The sequence below is a fragment of the Poecilia formosa genome, unplaced genomic scaffold, assembly GCF_000485575.1.
Source record: "Poecilia formosa unplaced genomic scaffold, Poecilia_formosa-5.1.2 Scaffold1, whole genome shotgun sequence".
Taxonomy (NCBI): Eukaryota; Metazoa; Chordata; class Actinopteri; order Cyprinodontiformes; family Poeciliidae; genus Poecilia; species Poecilia formosa.
In genome coordinates, this window is record NW_006799940.1 from 552221 (window position 1) to 573721 (window position 21501).

The 21501-nt window shown below is 37.2% G+C and overlaps 1 protein-coding gene across 1 annotated transcript in view; it reads right to left on the reverse strand.

Moving 5' to 3' along the window:
- The window catches only part of map3k5 (mitogen-activated protein kinase kinase kinase 5), a 70805-nt gene that overhangs the window by 7911 nt on the left and 41393 nt on the right, over window positions 1-21501 (reverse strand). Inside the window, exons 12-24 of the mRNA XM_007575803.2 lie at window positions 20785-20837; window positions 18634-18729; window positions 14876-14957; window positions 13855-13988; window positions 11602-11729; window positions 11349-11485; window positions 10166-10271; window positions 6925-7082; window positions 4485-4662; window positions 2902-2919; window positions 2012-2189; window positions 528-696; window positions 272-457 (exon numbers count right to left, since the gene is read on the reverse strand). Of these exons, the coding sequence (XP_007575865.1) occupies window positions 272-457; window positions 528-696; window positions 2012-2189; window positions 2902-2919; window positions 4485-4662; window positions 6925-7082; window positions 10166-10271; window positions 11349-11485; window positions 11602-11729; window positions 13855-13988; window positions 14876-14957; window positions 18634-18729; window positions 20785-20837 (1623 nt within the window). The remainder of the gene's footprint in view (window positions 1-271; window positions 458-527; window positions 697-2011; window positions 2190-2901; window positions 2920-4484; window positions 4663-6924; window positions 7083-10165; window positions 10272-11348; window positions 11486-11601; window positions 11730-13854; window positions 13989-14875; window positions 14958-18633; window positions 18730-20784; window positions 20838-21501) is intronic.

Consider the following 21501-nt stretch of genomic DNA (forward strand, 5'->3'; position numbering starts at 1 on the left):
TAAACTGTGCTAAACATTCCACTGGAATGTTTAGCACAGTTTTCCATTAATTACTGCTCTGAATATGTTTGTTTTCACTAAATAGCCTTTTTATTGAGTCTCTGTAATCCAGTTGACAATTATTTCAATAATCGATTAATCACGATTAATTCGATTAATCACAATTAATGCAATTAATAACTTCAGCCCAGAAATTAAGTGTTTGAGTTGTTTTAGTTTGGGTGTATTTTGTGATGCATTTTGTGCGCCGCGCCGTGTTGAACAGACTCACAGCATCCTGGAAGCTGAACAGCACGACCTGCAGCTGGCTGATGGCGGTGCTGTCAAAGTCCAGCTCCAGTTTGAGCTGCGACAAGGTGGTGGCGATGATTTTCCTGTCAGCCACGCGGACAAAGCCGGCCAAACTCACGACGAGGGTGGAGATGTGCTGAGCCTTCAGCTTCATTTCCTCAGAGCCCTGGAAGTCAATTTGAGTCATTAAATCAGATGCTGATATTTACTTCCTGAGGTTGTCGTCCATCACCCACCTGCGTGAGAGCCTCCATCAGGTTTCCTACCACCTTGTCCTGGTCCTCGGTCAGGATGCGGTTCAGGGTGGCCCGCCTCTCGCTGTCCTTCCGGAGCATGAAGAACCCGGTGTCTTTCTCATCAGGAGATGGAGGTGCGCTGTGGTCCTCGAAGTTTTCCACTGGAATGCTGAGAATAACGTTTGAAAATGTCATTTTAAAACCATAATTTCATTAGACAGGTGCTTCTAAACCATAAGAAGTGGCCATGACACTTAACAATAGGCGTTTCATCTGCTTTAATCAAACTCCAGTATGTTCGCCTAGAAAGTCCGGTTCGTTTGGGGAGGTCTGAATGTGCAACTGAACTCTGATCTGGACCAAGAAAAACAACATCTAGTCCACCAAAATCTTAAGTCTTGGTTCGGTTGAAGTGAACTCTGGTTTGAAATCAGTTCCAAAAACGGAAAGTGGACTATAACGCAAGGTATTCTGGGTAAATACAACCAAAACAAATGCAAGAGGCTAGCGCTAGCAGGGGAAATGGCAGATAGAAAAGAAATCCCAACCACTAAAATCTGACTCTACTCCATTTCTGTTTACGTTTTGTGAAGAAGGAAGGAATCAGTGTCTTCTTCAGAGGTTTGTTTTTTATATGGGAATGAATTTATAACATGAAGTAAAGCTCAGCAAAGACAAATTTGCACAGAACCTCTCCCTTAAATTAAATATAGTACTCAGGTACCAAGAAGGAAATAATAATAATAATAATTACAAACAAGACTTTTGTCTAGTTTGTAATTATGAAAATATCTTAGTCCACTTGAAATAAGACAAAATTAATTTACAATTAACTTTTCAGCACTTTTTAAGTGAATAATTTAAATATTGTTGAAAAAGTACAAATTCCACTTATTAAAGTTAAATAATGTACCACGTTACGAATACTTTTTAAATCAATACTAAAGTAATGACTGCATCAAGTTTGAATGGAAATCTTCAGAAAAATCTATTTTAGGACATACACTGCAAAATCTTTCCATGTATTTTAGGTTTAATTTCAAGTTCAAATATTTTAATCCACTTGAAATAAAACAAAAATAACTTATAAGTAACTTTACAGCAAGAAACATGAGTTTGTTTCATGTAAAGACATCTTCTTAATATTGATAGAAATTACTAGTTCCTTTGGCAGATTATTTCATTTATATCATGGGAAAAATGTCTTATAAATGAAACAATCTGCCAGCTGACGTAGCAGTTTCTCATCAGCATTAAGGAAGTTATAAGCTAGTTTTGTCTCATTTCAGGTTTGCTAAAATATTTGAGCTGGAAACTAGACCAAAAATACTTGGAAAGCGTTTATGTTAAAACTGTTTACATTTGAGACACTACAAACCTTTAACAGCTTTTAACCTTCACTATAAGAGGTTAAAAGCTGTACAAGAGGTCATTTCTTTTCAAAGCAGAAATCGGACCCCGCTGACCCGCTCCAGTCACTCTACCTGAGGAAAAGCGGCCTCTGGCCCTTGATGTCTCTCTCGCTGTAGCACTTGACGCTGGGCTTGAAGCTGAACGGGTTCGTGTTGAGGTCGTTGTCGGGGGAGACGGAGCCGTACTCGCTGCTGCTGCTGGTGTCCTCCACCACCACCGGCACCGGCAGGGAGATGCTGCGCAGGTACTCTGGAGGATGAAACGAAGGTTAATACACTCCCAAAACTCACACACAGCAAATATTCTGAACTATAATCAAAAATATCTGCTAAAGTTTAAGGAAACACCTGTTATTCTGCATAAAAAACACCTTGAACACTGCAAAAAAGACTAAATCTTAAGTATTTTTGATCTTGTTCAGATGTACTAATCTGTCTCATCAGTGCAGGTAGATGATGAAGATGGAAAGTTTGTGTTTAATTCAAATTCAATCAAATAAAGAGTGACCTAAATCAAATAAATCCAAATAAACTAGTGTAGTGGTTTCCGTTCTTTCAATAAAGAAAACTTGCAAAATGTTTTTGAAGTTTAGGGTCACATTCAGTTCCTACAAAAAAAAAATACTTGGCAAGATTTTGTCTTTTTGCAGGGAAGAGAATAAATGTATTGAGGAAGAACAAGCAGACAGACATCTATCGACTTTGCTTCATGTTTATGAAGACTGGAGCATCTTGAAGCAAATTACAGCAAATGATTTCACTTTACAAGCATCTAATAAACTCTTGAATGTGGAAAAAGTTGCTTATAGCCTACTTCAGGTTCTTGGAAAGTGGGGGAGTGGAAGAGAGTGGCAGGAACAGAAATGTAAACTGTGGTTAAGACGCCGGTTTAGACTAAGCAGATGTTCCAAGCAACTGAAATCCAGTAAAAAGAAGAACATTTAGTGGTAAATGTGTCTCACCTGATCCAGACGAAGGAGCTGCAGGGAGGAAGCAGACATTTTAAAGTTTCATTAGAAGAAAACAGGACAGGATTAAACATTTCCAAACACGCAGCTCACAGTGCAGTTTTAAAGCCGTTTCCTAATCTTCTGCACTGGATGCAAACCTCCAGAGATTTTAGACTGAGCTTAAATTCACATCAACTACAAGGGAGGAAGGATGTGGCTACAAATCTGAAAAACAGTTGCTTGAGAAGGAATTATCTACAAGAGGAGCTGTTGTCAAAAACTTGATCTGAGGTCCATCTTTGGCTTAACGCAGAATTTCTTTCTGCATTAGCAGGTTGAAGCTGCACAACATTGTTCTGTTTGGTTCTGTTCTAGTTTTTAAGACACTTTTTCTACTAGGCAGTGTTTTTTGAAAGCCTTCTCTTAATCTTTACATTTAACCTCAGCGCCCCCACAGTGTTTTTACACTGGTAGATTTGGTTCAATTGGGAGTAAAATGGAAATGTTTGCCATATTTTCAGCTGCTGCAGATTGCTTTCACATTGCTCTGTGTCAAACAAACTAAACGCTCTGAAAAACCTGTTCCCTCCGTCGCCTGTGGGGGCGCTGCAGCAAGAACTACTGAAGGAAATGACACAAAAACCTCTGAAGAAGACATTGAGTGCAACTTCCTTCTTCACAAACTATAAGTAAAACCTAAATGGCATCAGATTTTAACAGTTGTAGGATTTTTCTTTTGTCATTAGCAAAAGACAACGAGCTATTTATCCTGCTAGCGCTAGACGTGTTTGTTTTGGTTGTGTTGACCCAGAATTCCCTGCGCTATAGTTACTTCCTGCTTTTGGAACAGTATCTGATCTGCTTGCATTCACATATGCATTTGAACCGCACCAGAGTTCACTTCACTCCCCAAACGAACCAGACTTTCTGAACAAACAAATAGTCCGCTTCAGTCAAACTCCAAACAGGACTGGTGTGAATGCAGCTTTCACACCAGCCCTGTTTGGTCCGCTTTAATCAAACTCCAGCTTGTTTAGAAAGTTTGGTTCGTTTGGGGAGATTTGACCTAAAAAGTGAAAACTTTGCCTAAAAACCTCAGTCTTTGTTTGGTTGAAGTGAACTCCAATGTGGTTCGAATGCAAACGTGAATGTAAACTGACCGGATACCACTTCAAAAGCAGGAGGTGGTCTGCAGCACAAGGAATTGTGGGTAAATACAAACAAGGCAAATGTAGAGAAGTAGCTTGTGGTATTTTTAACCAAAGACAAAAGAGAAATCCTACTAAAACCTGACGCCACTCCATTTTACTTTACATTTTGTGAAAAAGGACATTGCATCTTGTCTTCTTCAGATGTTTTTGTGTTGTTTCCTTCAGTAGTTGTTGATGCAGCGCCCCCACAGGTGAGGAGGAGAACAGGTTTGTTAATGTTTGGATCATTTTATGCAGTGCAGGGTGAAAACGAACCACAGCAGCTGAATATGTAATAAATGTTGCACTAATTGAACCGAGTCTACTGGACAATCGGGTGTTAAAACATATTTTATATTTAAGGCTAACGGTTTAGCTAGCCAGAACTTGGCGGGTTGTACAAACCTGCGAGGCCCGTCCTGCTCTTCTTCCTGCGGCTGGTGACAGTGAGGAACTCATCGGTGAGCAGGTCAACGGCGGTGGAGCGCCGATCCGGGTCGGGCTCAAAGCAGCGCAGGATGAACGCTTTGGCCTCCGGCGACATCGTGTCTGGGATTTCTGGATGGATCTTGAACATACCGACCTGCAAAAGAAGGTCAGAAAATCTAATCCGGTATGGTATATGTTTAAGAAATTAGTCATGTCACCCTTTAGGAATTAATAATGGAGAAAATTTCATAGGAAAACAAAGTCAGTGCTATAAAAACTATTTCTTTCATGAAGCCTTCAGTTTGTTGATTCAGGCTTAGATGAAGATGAGAGAAAAACAACATGAGGTTGTGACTTCAGTCTTTAAAATGAGCCCAATGATTTATTTTTCCCTCCTTTTTAAAAGGTACAGTAGGTACACATTATACCTTCTTTATAGATTCAATGTTCTTCAATTAAATCCCATCATATGGAAAATTCCCCAGTTGGGAGCTTTTACATGAGCACCATAATGATTTCCAGACATCCAACAAGCCTCCTCTATTGTGCTTAATAGGATACACGTGGTTAGAAAAAACAATTCGCTGCTTTGGTGAGCTTTAACTTTCCATCCACAGCAGATACGCCATTTAAACTCACAGAATGAATAAAAAAAGGAAGAAAAGGCTCTGCAGCTCGTCAGAGTTCCTCCCTGGAGGCCACACATTTCTGTTTGTGTTCAAACAAACATTTGGGCTCGATCGTGTTGCAGCCCACAGGTGGTAACACAATGCAGGTGCAAAACAGCTGATTCACTTATTATTTGTTACTCTTTCCAACCAGCATCTTCACAGGGTTTTTTGTATTTGTTCCGGGTTTGATGCTCATATTTACACCAGAATATCTCTCCTTCTGAATGGCTGAACATTCCCACGTTGATAAAATGAAAGTGAATATCTGATTTAGCTTTTCTTCTTGACTTTCAGACTTAGATTAACACATTTTTCTTTGATTGATAGACTCCTTTCTGCATTTAAAGACCGATTGAGATCAGGTAATTATCGTCTGGCTTTCTGTCAGTTTATGCTGCACCTTCTCAGGTAACACTGAGTGTGATTTTCTGACGTGTAAAAATAGCAGCTTTTAGTCTGGGAGCTTGCATTTCACTTTCAGTGCAGTTATTTTACAGATCAAGACAGACAGGGTAAACTGGTTTCAGGAGCTGTTGCATTAAAGCGAATATGATGACAAAAGGAAGGTGCCGATGTAACCAAAAGCAACAGAGTAGATTATGAAAAGGATTGCATGCAAAGGTGTGAACTATTTGATGTCCTAGAAGATGATTATGTGTCAGCAAATAAGATAAATATTTCAAAAACACCAGAATGTACAAAACAGACAGATATTAAAAAGCTCAAAATAATTATAAATGGCCCATATTTGTATAAATTTATCATAGCAGGTCTTAAGAGTCCTCTACTGCAAATATGAGGCCATGGTTCAAATCCAGATAGGTTGCTCCTTCGAGTTTCTGCTGTAAGTGGAGGATCTAAATTTACGTTTTACATATTTTTGTACTTAAATTCGAGTCTCAACTGCTTCTGCAAAAACTCAAGTACTTAAAAAAAAACAAGCCAGTCATTTTGTGGCGTGAAGTTAATGCTTTTTGGTGTCTGGAAAACGAGCTGTTTCAAAAACCTCCTGATTTTCAACCTACTGACGGGAACTGTGCGGTTACCTAGCAACCCAAACTGAGCTCCGGCACGTTTGGTCAGCTGGTTTTACCGCTGTATGCGCTGTACAATGGCTGCTGGAAAAGTGTTTTGTTGTTAATTTACCATCCAGAAATCAGTTGCTGCTTTCTTGGTTGTGCAGGAGGCTCCACTGCTGCACTTCAAAGATGTGCGGTTGTATAATTGCGCATCTGTCTGCAGCCATTTTCACGTGCAAGTGTAAAGGTTGAGTTAGGGGGCGTGGCCAGCAGCAGCTTGTTTAGATTTAAAGTGACAGAGCCCTAGAACAGCTCAATCTGAAAGAATCTCAAAAGAAGCAGAACTAACCAGACTAAAATCTGATTATCTAAGAATGATTTTGTGTAAAACAAATTATGACTATGCTTTGTATGGACCTATCCAAACTTGTTAAAGGTGACCTATTCTGCTTCCGTTAAGTATCTGTTGAATACCAACCTCTCAATTTATCGGTTCGTTTACATTCCAGGTCTCACTCCAAGTTAAAAAGCAAAGACTCGACAATAAAGATGCACAACATGGGATGATTTCATTTTGCTTTAGGGGATTTTTGAGCAAAATCTGATTCCACTACAGATAAAAATCATACAGAAATATAGAAAATACTGACTTACAGTACCTCTGTGTGGTCCCAGTTATTAACATTACCATCACTACAATCCATTTCAGCTGCTAACGTTTCTCACCTTGAACATGGCGGCTTGTGGTTCTCCAAGCTCATAAAACGGCGGTTTTCCAGTTGCCATCTCGATGATGGTGCAGCCCAACGACCAGATGTCTGCTGGTTTGCCGTATCCTCTTGGGCCTTTGTCTATAATTTCAGGGGCCATATACTGCAGTGTGCCTGAAGAAGAAATAACACACAGATGATAAAGTTTTGCTCTGTTTTACTGTACAGACTGAATAAATAAGAAGCTTACGAAAATAGTCAAATCCCTGGAACTTTTTTACACCACAACAATAAACGTCTAAGTATTTTATTGGGATTTTAAGTGACAATTCAACAGAAAGTGAAGTAGAAGGTGAACTTTTACAAATAAAACTCTGAAAAGTGTGGCATGCACTTGTATTTGGCTTCCCTTTCCTAAAAAAATCAGTTTAAATCACCTAGTAAACTAGAAAGTTAGTTGCACTAACCCTAAAGAACTACTCATAAACTTAAGATCCACTAAAGCACGAAAACAACACAATATTTAGCAGAAGCCAATGCTAAAGCGCTAACTTCGATTATACTTATATGGACATTATAATTCACATGTTTTACAACTTTTTCTCCATTACCTGTATTTTATTTTGTTCCTGTATGTTTCTTGTTTGAAATAAAGTTATTGGGAAAATAAAAAGTAGAAAATGTAACAAAAGGAAATGGAACTACAGTCTTCACCCCCTTCAAAATAAGAGCATGGAGATAAATGTGTAAAGTTTATATTCTTAACAGTCGAAAAGCAAAACTTCAAATGTAGAACTTTATTCAGGTAAAACTTTACAAAACAGCCAAATAAATAAATAAAATAAATACATAAACATATATAGAAGTGTTACTAGTGCAGGTAAAAAAATAAAAAATAAAATAAATTAATAAAAAAATCTCCCATTAAGCACCTTTTATTATCCATTTATTAATTGGTTCGTCCAAATAAATAAGTAACATGTCAGCCCTACACTGTATTGACGTTAATTAAAGCAGATTTTTACAGGTCAATGTTAAAAGTATTTTTTAGCTGTAGACGCATATTTACTACTTCGTGATTGCTTTTTATGCAATATAATTTTACTTCACTGATTAAAAAAGGAATTGAATTGTTTATTTGCATCCTGGAATGTATTTCTAATATTTTATGTAAAAAGGCTTATATGGATAAATGAAAAATCTGCAGAATGTGTCATTTCTTATCCGATTAATCGCCAGAACAATCGATTAATCGATTGCTAAAACGATCGTTAGTTGCAGTCATTGACATTAGTTATTGCAAAATGAAAAAGTTTAAGGGATGTGAGTACTTTTTCAAAGCACAGTACCATTTCCTGGTCTGCAAAAGGCCACAAACGATAAACTAACAGCGCATCAGGTAAAGAAACGTCACCGCTGTGTGAAAGAACTGATGTAAACACCAAAAATAGCTTCTATTAGAGATAATCATAAATTAACTCGGCTCTGAAGCAATGACACGGTTCCTGAAAGTCTCCATTCAGAGCCTTGTGTGAAGTAACAGCTAAGAGACTCTAATCCCGACTCTAAAGAAAGATTTTCTCATCCCAGCTGAAAGGACTCCTTTGTTCTATTAATAACCTGCTAGGTGCTTATTTGCTGCATTTGGCAGTCTGTGCATTCAGCTAAAATCAGCTGCTGACGCATTTATAGAAGGCGTGGGCTGCTACATCAAGGAGAAGCCCAGTTTCCCAAAAGAGTCCCACTTTTCAGGGTGAGTCCATGTCTGCTCCAGATGGCCTAATTCATGAGGTCAAACTGAGCCACACTGGACTGCTTTTGTGTTGACACAATCCTGCTTGATCTGACCACAGGCTGAAACCCAGAGGCTCCAAATAGCAACAGACGGCTATTTTTAAGGACGTCGCTGGCAGTTCAGCTGAGGAATACGGGATTAACTCTTTAGAAAGGGACACAACATCTCACCAAGTACTTTTGATCTAACTTTCTGTGCAAATATAATTCAAGTTTCAATTTTCAGCAAGGTATATGAGCCTATTTTAAGTCAGTAATCAATAAATATTGATTTAAAAAAGTACTAGTTTAAACTGGCAGATTATTTCACGTTTATGTTTTAAGTAAAATAGTGGTACTAGTCCTTTAATTAAATCAATGTTAAGGAATTATTGACTTAAAACAAGCTCCTATATGTTGCTTAAAAATGACTTATTTTCGGAGTTGGGTAGTAACTAGTTAATTTACTCAGTTACATTTATGTGAGTAACTTTCTGGGAAAAAAAAATACTTTAGGAGTATTTCTACTACGTTGCACTTCTTACTTGTACTTCAATAACTGTATTATGAATTATCTATGGAAGAATATAAGTGCCACTGAAAAAAACAAAAACAAAAAATAATTCTGATTTTTGATCGTAAACGATTAAAGTCAGAATTCTGACCAACAAAAAAGACAATAATAATAATAAAAAATCAGAATACCTTTTTTTCCCCAGTGGCACTAATCATCTTCTGTAGATACTTCATAATAAAATTACTCAAGTAAAAGTAAAAAGCATAAGTGTAATAAAAATACTCCTAAAAGGTAAATGTAATTGAGTAAATGTAACTAGTTACTACTGAACTCTGCTCACAAGCTAACATTTCAGCTTTTTACCATTTCTATTTTCTTGGCCATAATTCTCTTCCATAACTATCACTACTTTTTCTTGAGTAAAATTTCTCAACTTCCCCAAAAGAAGAACAAGGTTGTGTCAAGACACAAAGCTGCATTTTTTTTAAGTTTCATAAATTTCATATTGAAATAAACTGATTTCAAAATATATATTGTTTCTTGTCTTAATCATGTTATATGTATTAATTATTCTAATTTTGGTCTCTAAAATACCAAACTTTCCACTTATTTTTATACTTTTGTTCATCTGATGATGTAATTTTTAAATTTTAAATTTAAACATTTTAAATTCAAGGTGAATAAGTCACCTTGAATAAGGTGACTTATTTAAGTCACCTTATTACCAAATACTTTTAAAATTTTACTTGAGTAATTTCTTGTAAAACTACTTCCAGGTACTCGCCTGTCTTCTTTTAGATTAGTTCTGTACTAGAAACAAAACAAACACTTGGTAGGATTTTGTGTTTTTGCAGTGCAGAGCAGCTGGTTCCGTTTTTTCAGTTTTTTTCTGTTTTGGGAGGAATCTTGAGACACCTTAATTTTACAAATGTTTTGTAAAAACGGAGGGAAAGAACTGGGTCAGTACCTGTGAAGGTTTCAGTGCAGGGGTTGATTCCAGCCAATCTTTTAGATGTGCCAAAATCTGATATCTTCAGGACGCCGCTGTAGGTGTTGATGAGGACATTATCACCCTGCGAAAAAAAGAAAAATACCAGAATATTTAAAATGTTAGCCAATATAAATGCTTGAAAATTCCTAACGAATAAAAATGTATTCCTCGTTTTATATTCCTTTGTTAATAACACAAACAATAAAAAAATATATATATATTTAAATGTACACATATTTTCATGCCTTTCTTGAATGGCATGTTCTCTTGTCTTCCCCATTTTGAAGAGTGGCTAAGTGGTGTTTTTTCCTTGGCAAATATGTTCTTATATTAAAGACTGATTTAAAAATAATCATTTATTCTAATAAAACATATTTATTTCAGTCTTTTTCTGGGGTTTAAAGTTGAATATTTACAATTTAAGTAAACAATCTAGAAAATAACAGCTTCTGAAGGTCAACAAGAATAAAAGGAATATAGAATAAACAAGTTCTAACGACAGAATAATGTACTGTCGTGGATAAACTGAAGTAAAAATCTTTGCAAATGAACTAATGTTTTTATACTAAGAGGAAAAATGACGTTGAAAAAAAAAACAGTTTTCTCATGAGTTTTAGTTGTTTCCTGAAAATAATTTCTCTCAAGTCGCTCAAAATGCCTATTTAATTAAAGCTTTATTTACATTTAGTGATTAGAAATATATTAAAAAAACAGAAATTTGTTTTCCGACATATCTCTTTGCCACAAAATTTGCAATAATAAAATAATTGTTTTATGTAAAACAGATCGTAATATCAGAAACATATTTTAAAATAACGACTTCCAGTCTAAGCTAACCAACAGGAACGCAGCAAGTGGTTTTATTAAGGCAAGTCAGCAACAAGTGATAAAACCAGCTGACTAAACTTGCTTGGGTTGCTAGGCAACAGGCTGGGGTTGCTAGGCAACGGCCTACAGAATGTGGCTCAACAATCTGGAGGTTTTTGAAAACGACTAGTTTTCCAGACAATAAAAAACATTAACTTATTGCTGGGTGTTTTTTAACCAGTTGGACTGTTTTTAAAAGTAGTAGATACCAAAATGGAAGTACAAAAAAATATGAATTTTGTATAATATGTCCGGTTTGAGCCGTATGTGTGTGTATGACGGCAGCAGCCACCTTAATGTCTCTGTGAGCTATCAGGTTGTCGTGCAGGTATTTGAGCCCCTCCAGGATCTGCCGGGTGTAAAAACCGATGGTGGGCTCGTTGTTTTTCAGAGGGCCCCACTTAGACCTCAGCAGCGCCGACAGGCTCCCTGAGCACAAACAAGACGAGGAACAACGTTCACTCTGACCCAAAATCAGCAGCAGAGGACTGATCAGCCAGAACATTCAGAGTTTGCATTTCTAACTGCAAACGTTTTGTTCTCACCTCCAGGCACCTGCTCCATGAAGATCTTGATGAAGCCGTTCTCACTGATGGAGCCCAGGTACTGGACGATGTTCTTGTGCTTCAGGTGTTTGTGCAGAGCGATTTCCTCGTGCAGCGGCTGAGAATACCTGCATTATTAAAACATTTTATCATTTGCACAAAACGCATCACTTTTGCAAAGTAAAGGACAAAACATGATGGGCAAAAATGGAGAAATGTGTTGACTTTTCCAAGACTGGAAGGACAAAATTACATAATTCCAGAAGTAGGTAGAGGAACCAAAAACTGTTTTCACACAAGAGTAGCAATCATTCAACATATTTTTACTCAAGTAAAATTAAAACGTAACCATCCAAGAAACTACTCAAGTAAGAGTAAAAAATAATTTGATAAAAAGTACTGAGTAACTGATCAAATTATCATTTAATATTTAAAAATTACATAATCAGACAGAACTAAACACAAAGTTAAGTGGATATTTTGGTATTTTAAGGATGAACATGACAATAATAAAAATAAGAAATAAGAAAATTTTCCCAAGTCAGTTACTTTCAATAAAAAACTTATGAAACTGAATTTTTGGTTTGTTTTTCAACCACAAATATCAAAAATGGAAATAAAATTTAAAAAATAAGATGCAGCTAAAAATTTAAGCATTTAAACTAATAAAATTATATATTTTTATATATTAATAAATAATATAGAATAGAAAATTTAGAGAGATTTAGAGGAAAACGGGTTTTCCCTGAAGCTGAGGCATTTTGCCTTTCAGTTGGATGTAAAATTGTTGCCTTTTGTTCTGCACAGGAAGAACATTTTGCAGCTCTGTCCTCTCAGTGCACATTTCCTTTCAGGTGACAGAAGTAGAAAAGGCAGATCCAGACACCGAAAACCCAGAAAACCGAGTCTGAGCTGCAGGGCGACTCCAGAAACCTGAGCAGAACAAAAGATCCCTGTAGGTTGAAGAAATGCCTGCCAGCTATTTCTCCTCACACTCAGCCCCCAGCATGAATCACCCCCTCCGTCCGTCTAGAGATTCCTGTCCTGCTATAAATTATTCACACAGAGTTCTCCGCCGCCGAGCAGCCTGCTGACTTTCTGGTGATTAGTGGAGCAAAGTGTGGCACCGGGATCGTCTCGTCTGGGAGACGAGTCTTGTGGCCGGAGATGAGTAGGTGGAACCGCAAGGAGACGGAGACGGGAATAAAAGGCAGAGGAGAGGTGGTGTAAATTTGCTTTCCCAGCTCTTCACTCAGACAGAAACAAGTTGCTGGAAGCCTGAAGTGACATCGCTAACATGTGATCTGCACTCAACAGAAACGCTGACCGGGATTAAGCTTTTACAGCTGAGGCGCTTGGTAACATCCGACGCCTGGATGGAGTAAAAACAGCATGCAAAATATATTTTACATACTGACGCTTTGCAACTACGTCACTTAAACATTCGAGGCGCCACGAGAGACAAATGTGTCTAAGGCCAAAAAAACAAGTTCACAATGCCAGTACAGCGTTTCCCCAGAAAACTTGCTAAGCCTGGCAGTCATTCATCCAGCGGCCTGTCATGTTTTTGAGTTAAAAATGTCTGAAGTTGACAGGAAATTTGAAAATATCACTTGATAGTTATGCGTTATTGGAAGACTGGAACATTAATCCCTAAACACCAACTATAAAGTTTTAAAGGCAATAATTTAAAAAAATTAAAATAAATCAACAATGCCAAGCCTGAAAACTGCCAAGCAAAGCCTGGTGGCCCGCCAGGCTTATGATACACTGTGGGAAACTCTGCAGTATTTCCATTAAATAAGAAACACAATTAAAATCACATGTGAATAAGTTTGTTCATGTGATGACTCTTACACAAACATCCTCCTCCAACCACTTCCTGTCGTCGTTTTCATTGTTTCTGCCAGTAGTAACATCCGATTTTTGACGACATGACTAAAAATAGAGTGTTTCCATCGCAGTTTTGTGAAATACGTTGATTTCGATTCAGTTGCAAAATCACCTCAACCTACGGTAAAAATTAAATTTGAAATGGCCGTGTTTCCATTAAGCAAATTTTTTTGTATTCCAATTTGTGTCCAATTTGAGCCTAAAGTTTGTTTTAAATTCTCAGAAACCTAAATTACAGTTGTTTTCCATTTATAGGAGGATCCCTAGATCTCTTGATTTTTAATCTAAATGAGAGATAACTGGTTAAATAAAGGTCAAAACAAACAAAAACAGCAGAAAAACGTTGAGTGACCATCTGACCTGCTGTCTCTCTCTGGGATTTCCTTGATGGCGATCCGGACCTGGTTGCTGAGGTCCCGGCCTGCGTAGACGACGCCGAACGTGCCTTTTCCCAGGATCACCCTCTCTCCGTGCTCGTCGTACTCGTAGTCGTACTGCAGAAGCAAACAGAAAAAAACCCAAGAGGACTAAAACTGATGCTTGCATATGTATGAAACAAATCCAGAGCAACAACTCAGAACAAGTTTTTCTTTTAAGCAAGACTTTAACCTCAATATGGAAGCTCATTAAATAAGGCTTTTTACTGAATACTGATTTGTTTTTTTTATTCAGGAATCAAAACATGCATGTTGGAGAGAAACCTCTCAAACGTGTTTTGTGCCATGCTGAGCGGAAGCAGGCGCAGCAGTATGTGTGTGTGTTTTTTTTTTATTCATTTTTTGAAGTAATGAGCGTTTCTTTTCCATCGCCTCGGCTGCAGACAGGTGAAAGTTAGCAGCAGGTGCTAAAACACACAAACAGCAGGAGCAGAAATCCAGGCCTAATCGCAGCAGGTCTCTAACTGTTCGCAGATGTGCTTCAATTCAGTCCTTATCATGTAAAAGGAAGAGATTTCAATTAGAACATTTCTGAAACTCTAATAAGCAAAAAAAAACTTTCAGGAGAAATAATTTAAGCTTTAAAACCGAGGCGTGTTTGCTTTCAGTGAAGGGGAATAAGCAGCATTTTCCTTATGAAATACAGAGACTTTCTCGCTGCTTTGAATAAAACTAACTCACTTCCTGTGACATTTTAAAAGAACTTGTGAAGCAAAACAGGATGCAGCAAAATCAACGACAATTTTACCACATTTCTTCTGTCTTAGCGACGTGGAAAGTGCAACAGTTTGTGGTGAAAAGCAAAGAGATTCCCAGAGAGTAAAGACTAAAACTGAAAAGGTGAATGACTTTTTACAATATAATGAAAACAACCTGTAGCGGGAAATATAAAAAAAATACAATTTAACAACAATAGAGAGCATTAAAATTGGTAATCGTCTCACCTCTAAGGCATCAGTGTCACAGTCTCCTTCGTCAGGACATTTAAAGGCTTCCTCTGTTATACTGTTGACCAGATCGCAGAACCTGCCGAAAACAAGCCGAGTCGTCAAGAAATGCTGAATATAAACACAAACTTAAAGGGGTCCATAACCTAAACCTTTTACAATATGAGCCAGGATTCACATTTTTTCACAAAATGTTTTTTTGATAATTAGTTCCCGCTCAACAATAAGATAAACATAAAATATTTTAAACAAAGAAAATAGTCTGATTTTTTTGTAGAAATGTAATATGTAAATCATTGCAGATAAAAAAAAATCAAAAGGATTTTGTAGGTTTTCCTTATTGCAAGTACACCAAGCCCTTTGCTCATTTATTTTGGGCTCAACTGAAGAAAACTGAAAAAGTCAGCAACAAAAACAAGATTTAGGCCCTTTTTATTTGAAAAAGTTTTAATAGTGTCAGAAAGTTTGTTATTAAAAGATGAATACTTTATGTTGTATCTGACATTTTTAATTTATGGGTGATAGTTTTATCATAAATCTGCATAGACTACCTGCCATAGCGAGACACATTTTAATCATTCAGGGTCCGCAGACGGCCCCCGGGCCACACTTTGGACACCCCTGATTTAACTAGTAAAGTCTGGAGTTTTGCTGTTTGTCTTTCATTTAGAAGAATTTCATAAAGAACTAATAAAATAGAGCTTACTACAAAAGTGATCACATAGTTTTATAGGACATTTTTAATATCATCCAGCTTCAGCAACAGTAAGTTGCAATAATATATACTTTATCAAGAAAAACAAAGGTTTCCATATTTGCTATTTCATTATCATTATCATGATAAGAGTTTAGATTCATCGTTGTCTTGATAAATTTCAGTTAATGATGTTTAAAACTCCCCAAACGTTCCTTACCGTCAGGTTTAATACTTTATCCACTGTTTGTTCAACGGCGGAATCAATAAATACTAATCAAATTAAAAATACAGTAATTGTGTGCAACATAGTGGATAAAAAAAAAATCACACTCCTTTATGTGACCTAAGCACATAACAACTGTGAATGTTTTTCAAGAGAAATATTTGTTTTCTGCAACCGCCTGAAAACACAAAACGTAATGAAGATGTCAAAACAAGAAAAAATAAAACTCCATGGAATATACGAGATTAAATATCCTGCCATAGGAACATTTAAAAAGGTATGCAAGGCCAATTTATCTTATTCTTTCCAATTGATTTTAGACACTTTAGTAGCCCTTTAAGGCCCAAGTTTCAAATCTCCACCTGGATACTTTTTGTTTATTCTAATTGTACAAAGTTCTTTAAATGTCTTGGGAGTCAATATTTTTGCCCATTTCTCCATAACAACTTGTCCTTTCATCATCTAGCAGTTATTTAGTCTATTAAAAGAGTGTCATCAGATTAAACTGAAGTAAAACATGCTTCCTGCATCAAAGTGAAATTACCATAACAACCCGATGTTGGCTGGAAAGAGGAACGTATCACAGAGTTACGTTATCGTTAGTCGGTGAAACCTTTCAGCCGGTAAGGGTTAGTTTAAGATTTTAAAATATTCGCAGACACAAAAACGTCTGTAGAAAAAAGCATAAGGTGATATTTAAAATATTTTAAAAAGGTCCTTCTGCAAATGCTGACACAGATTTCACAAACGTTGAATGTTAGAGGGTGTTATACTGCTGCTGATGTTTCCCTGAAGGGGCTACAGTTTGTTTACTCGCGCACTTCCCACCGCATGCATGCAGTGACCTTTGCCAGTTGCACTGCACACAAGCTGCGAGTTAACACATCGAATCATCATGCTGTCATGCACAGCATGCCAGCAGGTGTTCGCTGGCAGCACGTTTCTTTGCATTAACGTGCTCACATGCCAGCATTACTTTAAATGAGCAGAAAACAAGCGCTCTACGTCGACGCGCTGCTGTCGGCTTCCTCCTACCTTTTATTTCCCCTGTTTTTACGTCTCTTTTCTCGCCGTCACTCCAGAGGAACCAGGAGCAGCATAATAGCAGCAGCAGGCATGAGTCACTTACTCTCACACTCCAGATAATGGCACAGGAAGCCTCAGATGTGAGAGTCACAAGTCAGAACGCACTGCTTCAAAGAGCAGCTGGCGGGGAACATGACGGTGTGGAAATTAAAGAAGATGGTTGATAGGAGAGAGACATATTTCCCACCAGGATACGGAGCTGACAGGAGTGAAACGAAGGGGAAAAATCTCTAAAAATTTAGATGAATTATCGTCTAAACTGCAGATGATGTCCAGAGAGATTTCACAAATGGCTAAAAGGTAGAAATTTTCAGCATTTCTTAAAGCAGGAGTGTAAAATATATCACTGATTGGCTCGCAGCAAGCTAAGATTAAAGGTACATCTTCTGATGGAGCACCACAAGGTTCTCTACTTGGCCCAATTCTCTTTAATTTATGATTCCAATTCCTAAAATAATCAGACAACATGGGATGCATTTCCACTGATATGCAGCTATATTTATCCAGAAATCCTGATGAAATGTACCACAGGTCTGGAAAACATAAAAACCTGAACGACCCAAAGCTTTTAAATTCTGTTAAGACTGAATTAGTCATTTCTGGACCCGTGCCTCCGTAAAAGAAACTGTGTAGTCCATCATTAACATTTGATAATGGAGAACGTGACGGTGTGGAAATTAAAGAAGATGGTTGAGACATATTTCCCACCAGATGCAGAGCTGATAGAAGTGAAACGAAGAGGAAAAAATCCTAAACAATGTAGAAATGTTGAGACCAGATGTTAACGCAGGAATGGACCGTGTATAAAACCACAAAAAAACTAAATCAGGCACAAATAAATCTCACTGATTGGCTTGCAGCACATCCATTTTAAAAATAAATCTTCTTTACACTGCAGGGTTACTTGTGGAGTACCACAGGGTTCTCTACTCGGTCCAGTTCTCTTTGGCTAAAATAATCAGACAACATGGGATAATGTTCTTCTGCTACGCTGATGATATTCAGCTATATTTGTCCATAAATCCTGATGAATTATATCAGTTAGATTGCAGGCATGACTGGAAAACATAAAAACCTGAATTATGCTAAAATTGTTACTTTTCAATCCTGGCAAAACAGAATTTGTCGTCTTTGGATGTGAGCCTCTGAAAAAGAAACAACTTAGTCAACCACTTAATCTGGATGCCATTAAACTGTCCTTAGATCACGATAACGTAAAACTAACCTCTTATTTTTGACTAGGATATTTAAATCCCATATTAAATGGGTTTCTATAATTACTGAATACTGACAGTTAGAAATATATTGTGCAGCAGCTCATGTGACCGAGACACATTTTCAGCTGACTTTAAAAAGTTATCTGTCATTTTTCAGGAATACAGAAAATTATATTATTTTGTTTCACAGAAGTAAAGTCTTAGTTTAAATACAAACACATAAATTGAAGAAGTAAAGTTTTAAAATGATAAACTTTCACATTTGTTTTTTGTCACAAAGCTTTGGCCTCTCTCTTTTGCAGGTTGAGTGTTTAATAATCCTGCAAAAAAAAAAAAACTCTTACAAAGCTCTTTTAATATACAGAACTGCATTTAATAACGCTGACAACAGTACTGTACTTCAAAACTAATAGTACAGCCCTGCCAAGCAACTGTAATCATGTTTAGGGAAGCATTATTGTGTTTGCTGGCAGCTGCATTCAGCCAAGAAAGCCTGTCTGACGCAGCGGAGAAGCTGGAGAGGCAGACCAACCTTTTACAGTGCATCTCTGTGCAGAAATAGATCTGGAAGTCCTCTGCATTATGCAGGACGTAGAGAAAGGCACTGCGTTCGTCAAACTTGGAGATGCTGAGGAGGAACAAACCAGAGTTAGTTGAAACCTGATCACATGCACAGAGATATGACTCATATCAAATGAAGATTAGCTAGTTAGCACTCTTGGATATTAAATATCAGGATGCAAAATGTGCACATCTGTTAAATTAAATGAACCCAAGCACCGCTCAGACATGTGCTGCAGGATACTGCTTGTTTTTGCACAAATACTCCACATCAGCTCAAAGTTTTATCAAATGAGATGATTGCTTGTCCGATTCTAAGCGTGCCAAGGCCGGATATGCTGAGCCAGTGTCTGCATGTGTGGTTGTATTGTAGCCTGCAGAGCCATTTTTGTGTCCTGCTGCTGTCTGCAGGCAGAGTGGGCACGGAGAAGGAGTCGTTCCCTAGCAACATGTGAGGACGGCCCTCCACTTCTCTGCGATCTGACACTGAACTCCTTTGAGAACCGCGGAAAAATAGGTGCAAAGCAAGCCATTATAAAAACAGTAGATGCTAGATCGAGACTCTGATGGAGTCTGCAGACGTGACCGGCATGTTTTCATGAAAACCTGCAAGCCGGAAGGTTTTCAGGAGTTCATGCATCGAATATCTGGAGCCGCCTCGCATTCGTTAGCAGAAGATTTATGCATATAGTAAAACATTACAACCAATGCGCGTAGATTTCAGTTTAAAGAAATTTAGAAGTTCGAACAGAAACAAATCCTGGGAACCACAATATGCATCAAAAATCTCCACACAAAGCAGAAAACGAGCTTCCTTTCTGCAGAAGCCGCTCAGCATTTCGGGACAAGAGCGTCCCTGTAGAGCTGAGAGCGAAGCAGAGACTCCCAAGAGTCGACTGATTGATAGGCAAACTCATGGAAACATGAATTCCCATCCAGGCTTGTAAATACTGTCAATAATTCAGAGCATGCTGTTCTTCTCATCTATAACTAAATTTAGAAAAGAATGTCAAGCATCAGATTTCACAGTTTGAGCCAAGATTTAGTGGATTTTCCACTTGTCCCTTCCTTCTCTTTTGGTGTTTGTATCATCTTTGTGAAATCATGGAAACAAACAGCAACAATAGTCTTCATTCACTTCAGTTCTTCATTTGCTGGGAGAATTTCCAAACTCAAATATTGAAATATCTTGGAACTGGGGCTATTTTCTGACGTAAATGTTCAAAAACTGACAAAATGTTTTCATTCCGTTTCTTCATGCCATTGCATGCAATTTATGCTCAAATGTAGGGCTGAAACAATTAATCAGATTACTTGTGATTAATTAATTACTCAAATAACTTCAACTAATTTAGTAATCGATTAATTATTTGGAGAACACAGATTCAAAATAGAAAGAATAAAAAACATATTTAGAGCAGTAATTAACTCAAAACTTAATTGCAATATGATTAAAAAAAAACATTTGTCTGTAAATATGTTTTACTCAAAAGTCTCCAAGCGGCAGTTTTAGCTTCACCTGGTTCGCGTAAGGAAAGCAAAGAAATCTGAATACTTGCTTATTTGTCTCTTTCAATGTATTTATAGTATTGTACAAAAAAAGCTTAAGATATTAAATGAAAAATCAGCAAAATATGCCAATTTTTGTCCGAATAATTGATTAATCGTCAAAATAATTGATAAAAAAAAATCGTTAATTGCAGCCCTACTCAAATGTAAACAAAATGTGATCACTTTGATGAAAATTTCAATATAATCAATGCAATAAAAGTCTAGTAGAAATTTATTTCTAACTATAATAAAGCATCTTCAGGTTTTAGAGAATCCCACAGAAATGACCATGAAATCCCAGATTTAGTCCTGTTAGCATAATGCTAAAATTAATCGACTCATCTCATATTGAATACATTCTGATTTAGTTTGGGACACAGACACAAGCTGTCACTGTAACTTCTGAGGCGTCATGCCGACGTTGACGCAACAAGGTCTCTGTTAAGAACTGATTGCCTTTGGTCCGTTTTGAAAAGACTGGAGAGCATAAAAAACTAACAGGTGACACAACCTTGGTCTGACACGACTCGTTCTGAAGCAGAAATTTCAAATTACGGCAGCAAATGCTTACCTGACGCCTCGAACAGATGTGGCAACGAAGTTCCACTCATGTATCCCCTTGTTCTGTGAGAAAATAATAATAAATCAAAACGGTATAATTACTGTTTTGCTGCAGTGGGACATCAATGTTTTTCCTGCTGGTGGCAAATTGAATCGTTACAGGAATATTAGTCTGAGGGGACAATTTAAAAGTAATAAAACTCAAATTGAGACTGCTCAAGCTTCAGGAACATTATTATCTTGAAGTATTTTTATCCACCTGTATTTTTTAAATTGGGAGTTAAATGCTTTTTATGAATAACATCATATTACAGCCATTTCATTTTGTTTATGTTGATTAGATCTTTACTTGCTGCTCTTCAGCCTCTCCACATAGTTTGTAAAAAACATTTTTTAATCATATTTTGCTTTTGAGCTGGAGTGAAATTGAAGAACTAATACTTGAAACTTCCTGGATTGAACTTGGAATAAATATTCAGATAATGTAGCTGATGTACTGTAGTTTCTTTTCTTGAAACAATTTCGAAGAAGAAGCTACGTTCCCAGCATCCTGCACAAGTAAACCATAACCTTCTAAAAAATAGATCATCCTCCTCTCGTCTCAGGGATCTTTCTAAGATTTCTGCTCTTCTTTCTAGGTGAGATCTGAAAATATTTCTTCATGCTTTTGAAACCTCCAAGTTAAATTTGAATTATTGCATCTCTTAATATGAGAATAATTAACCAG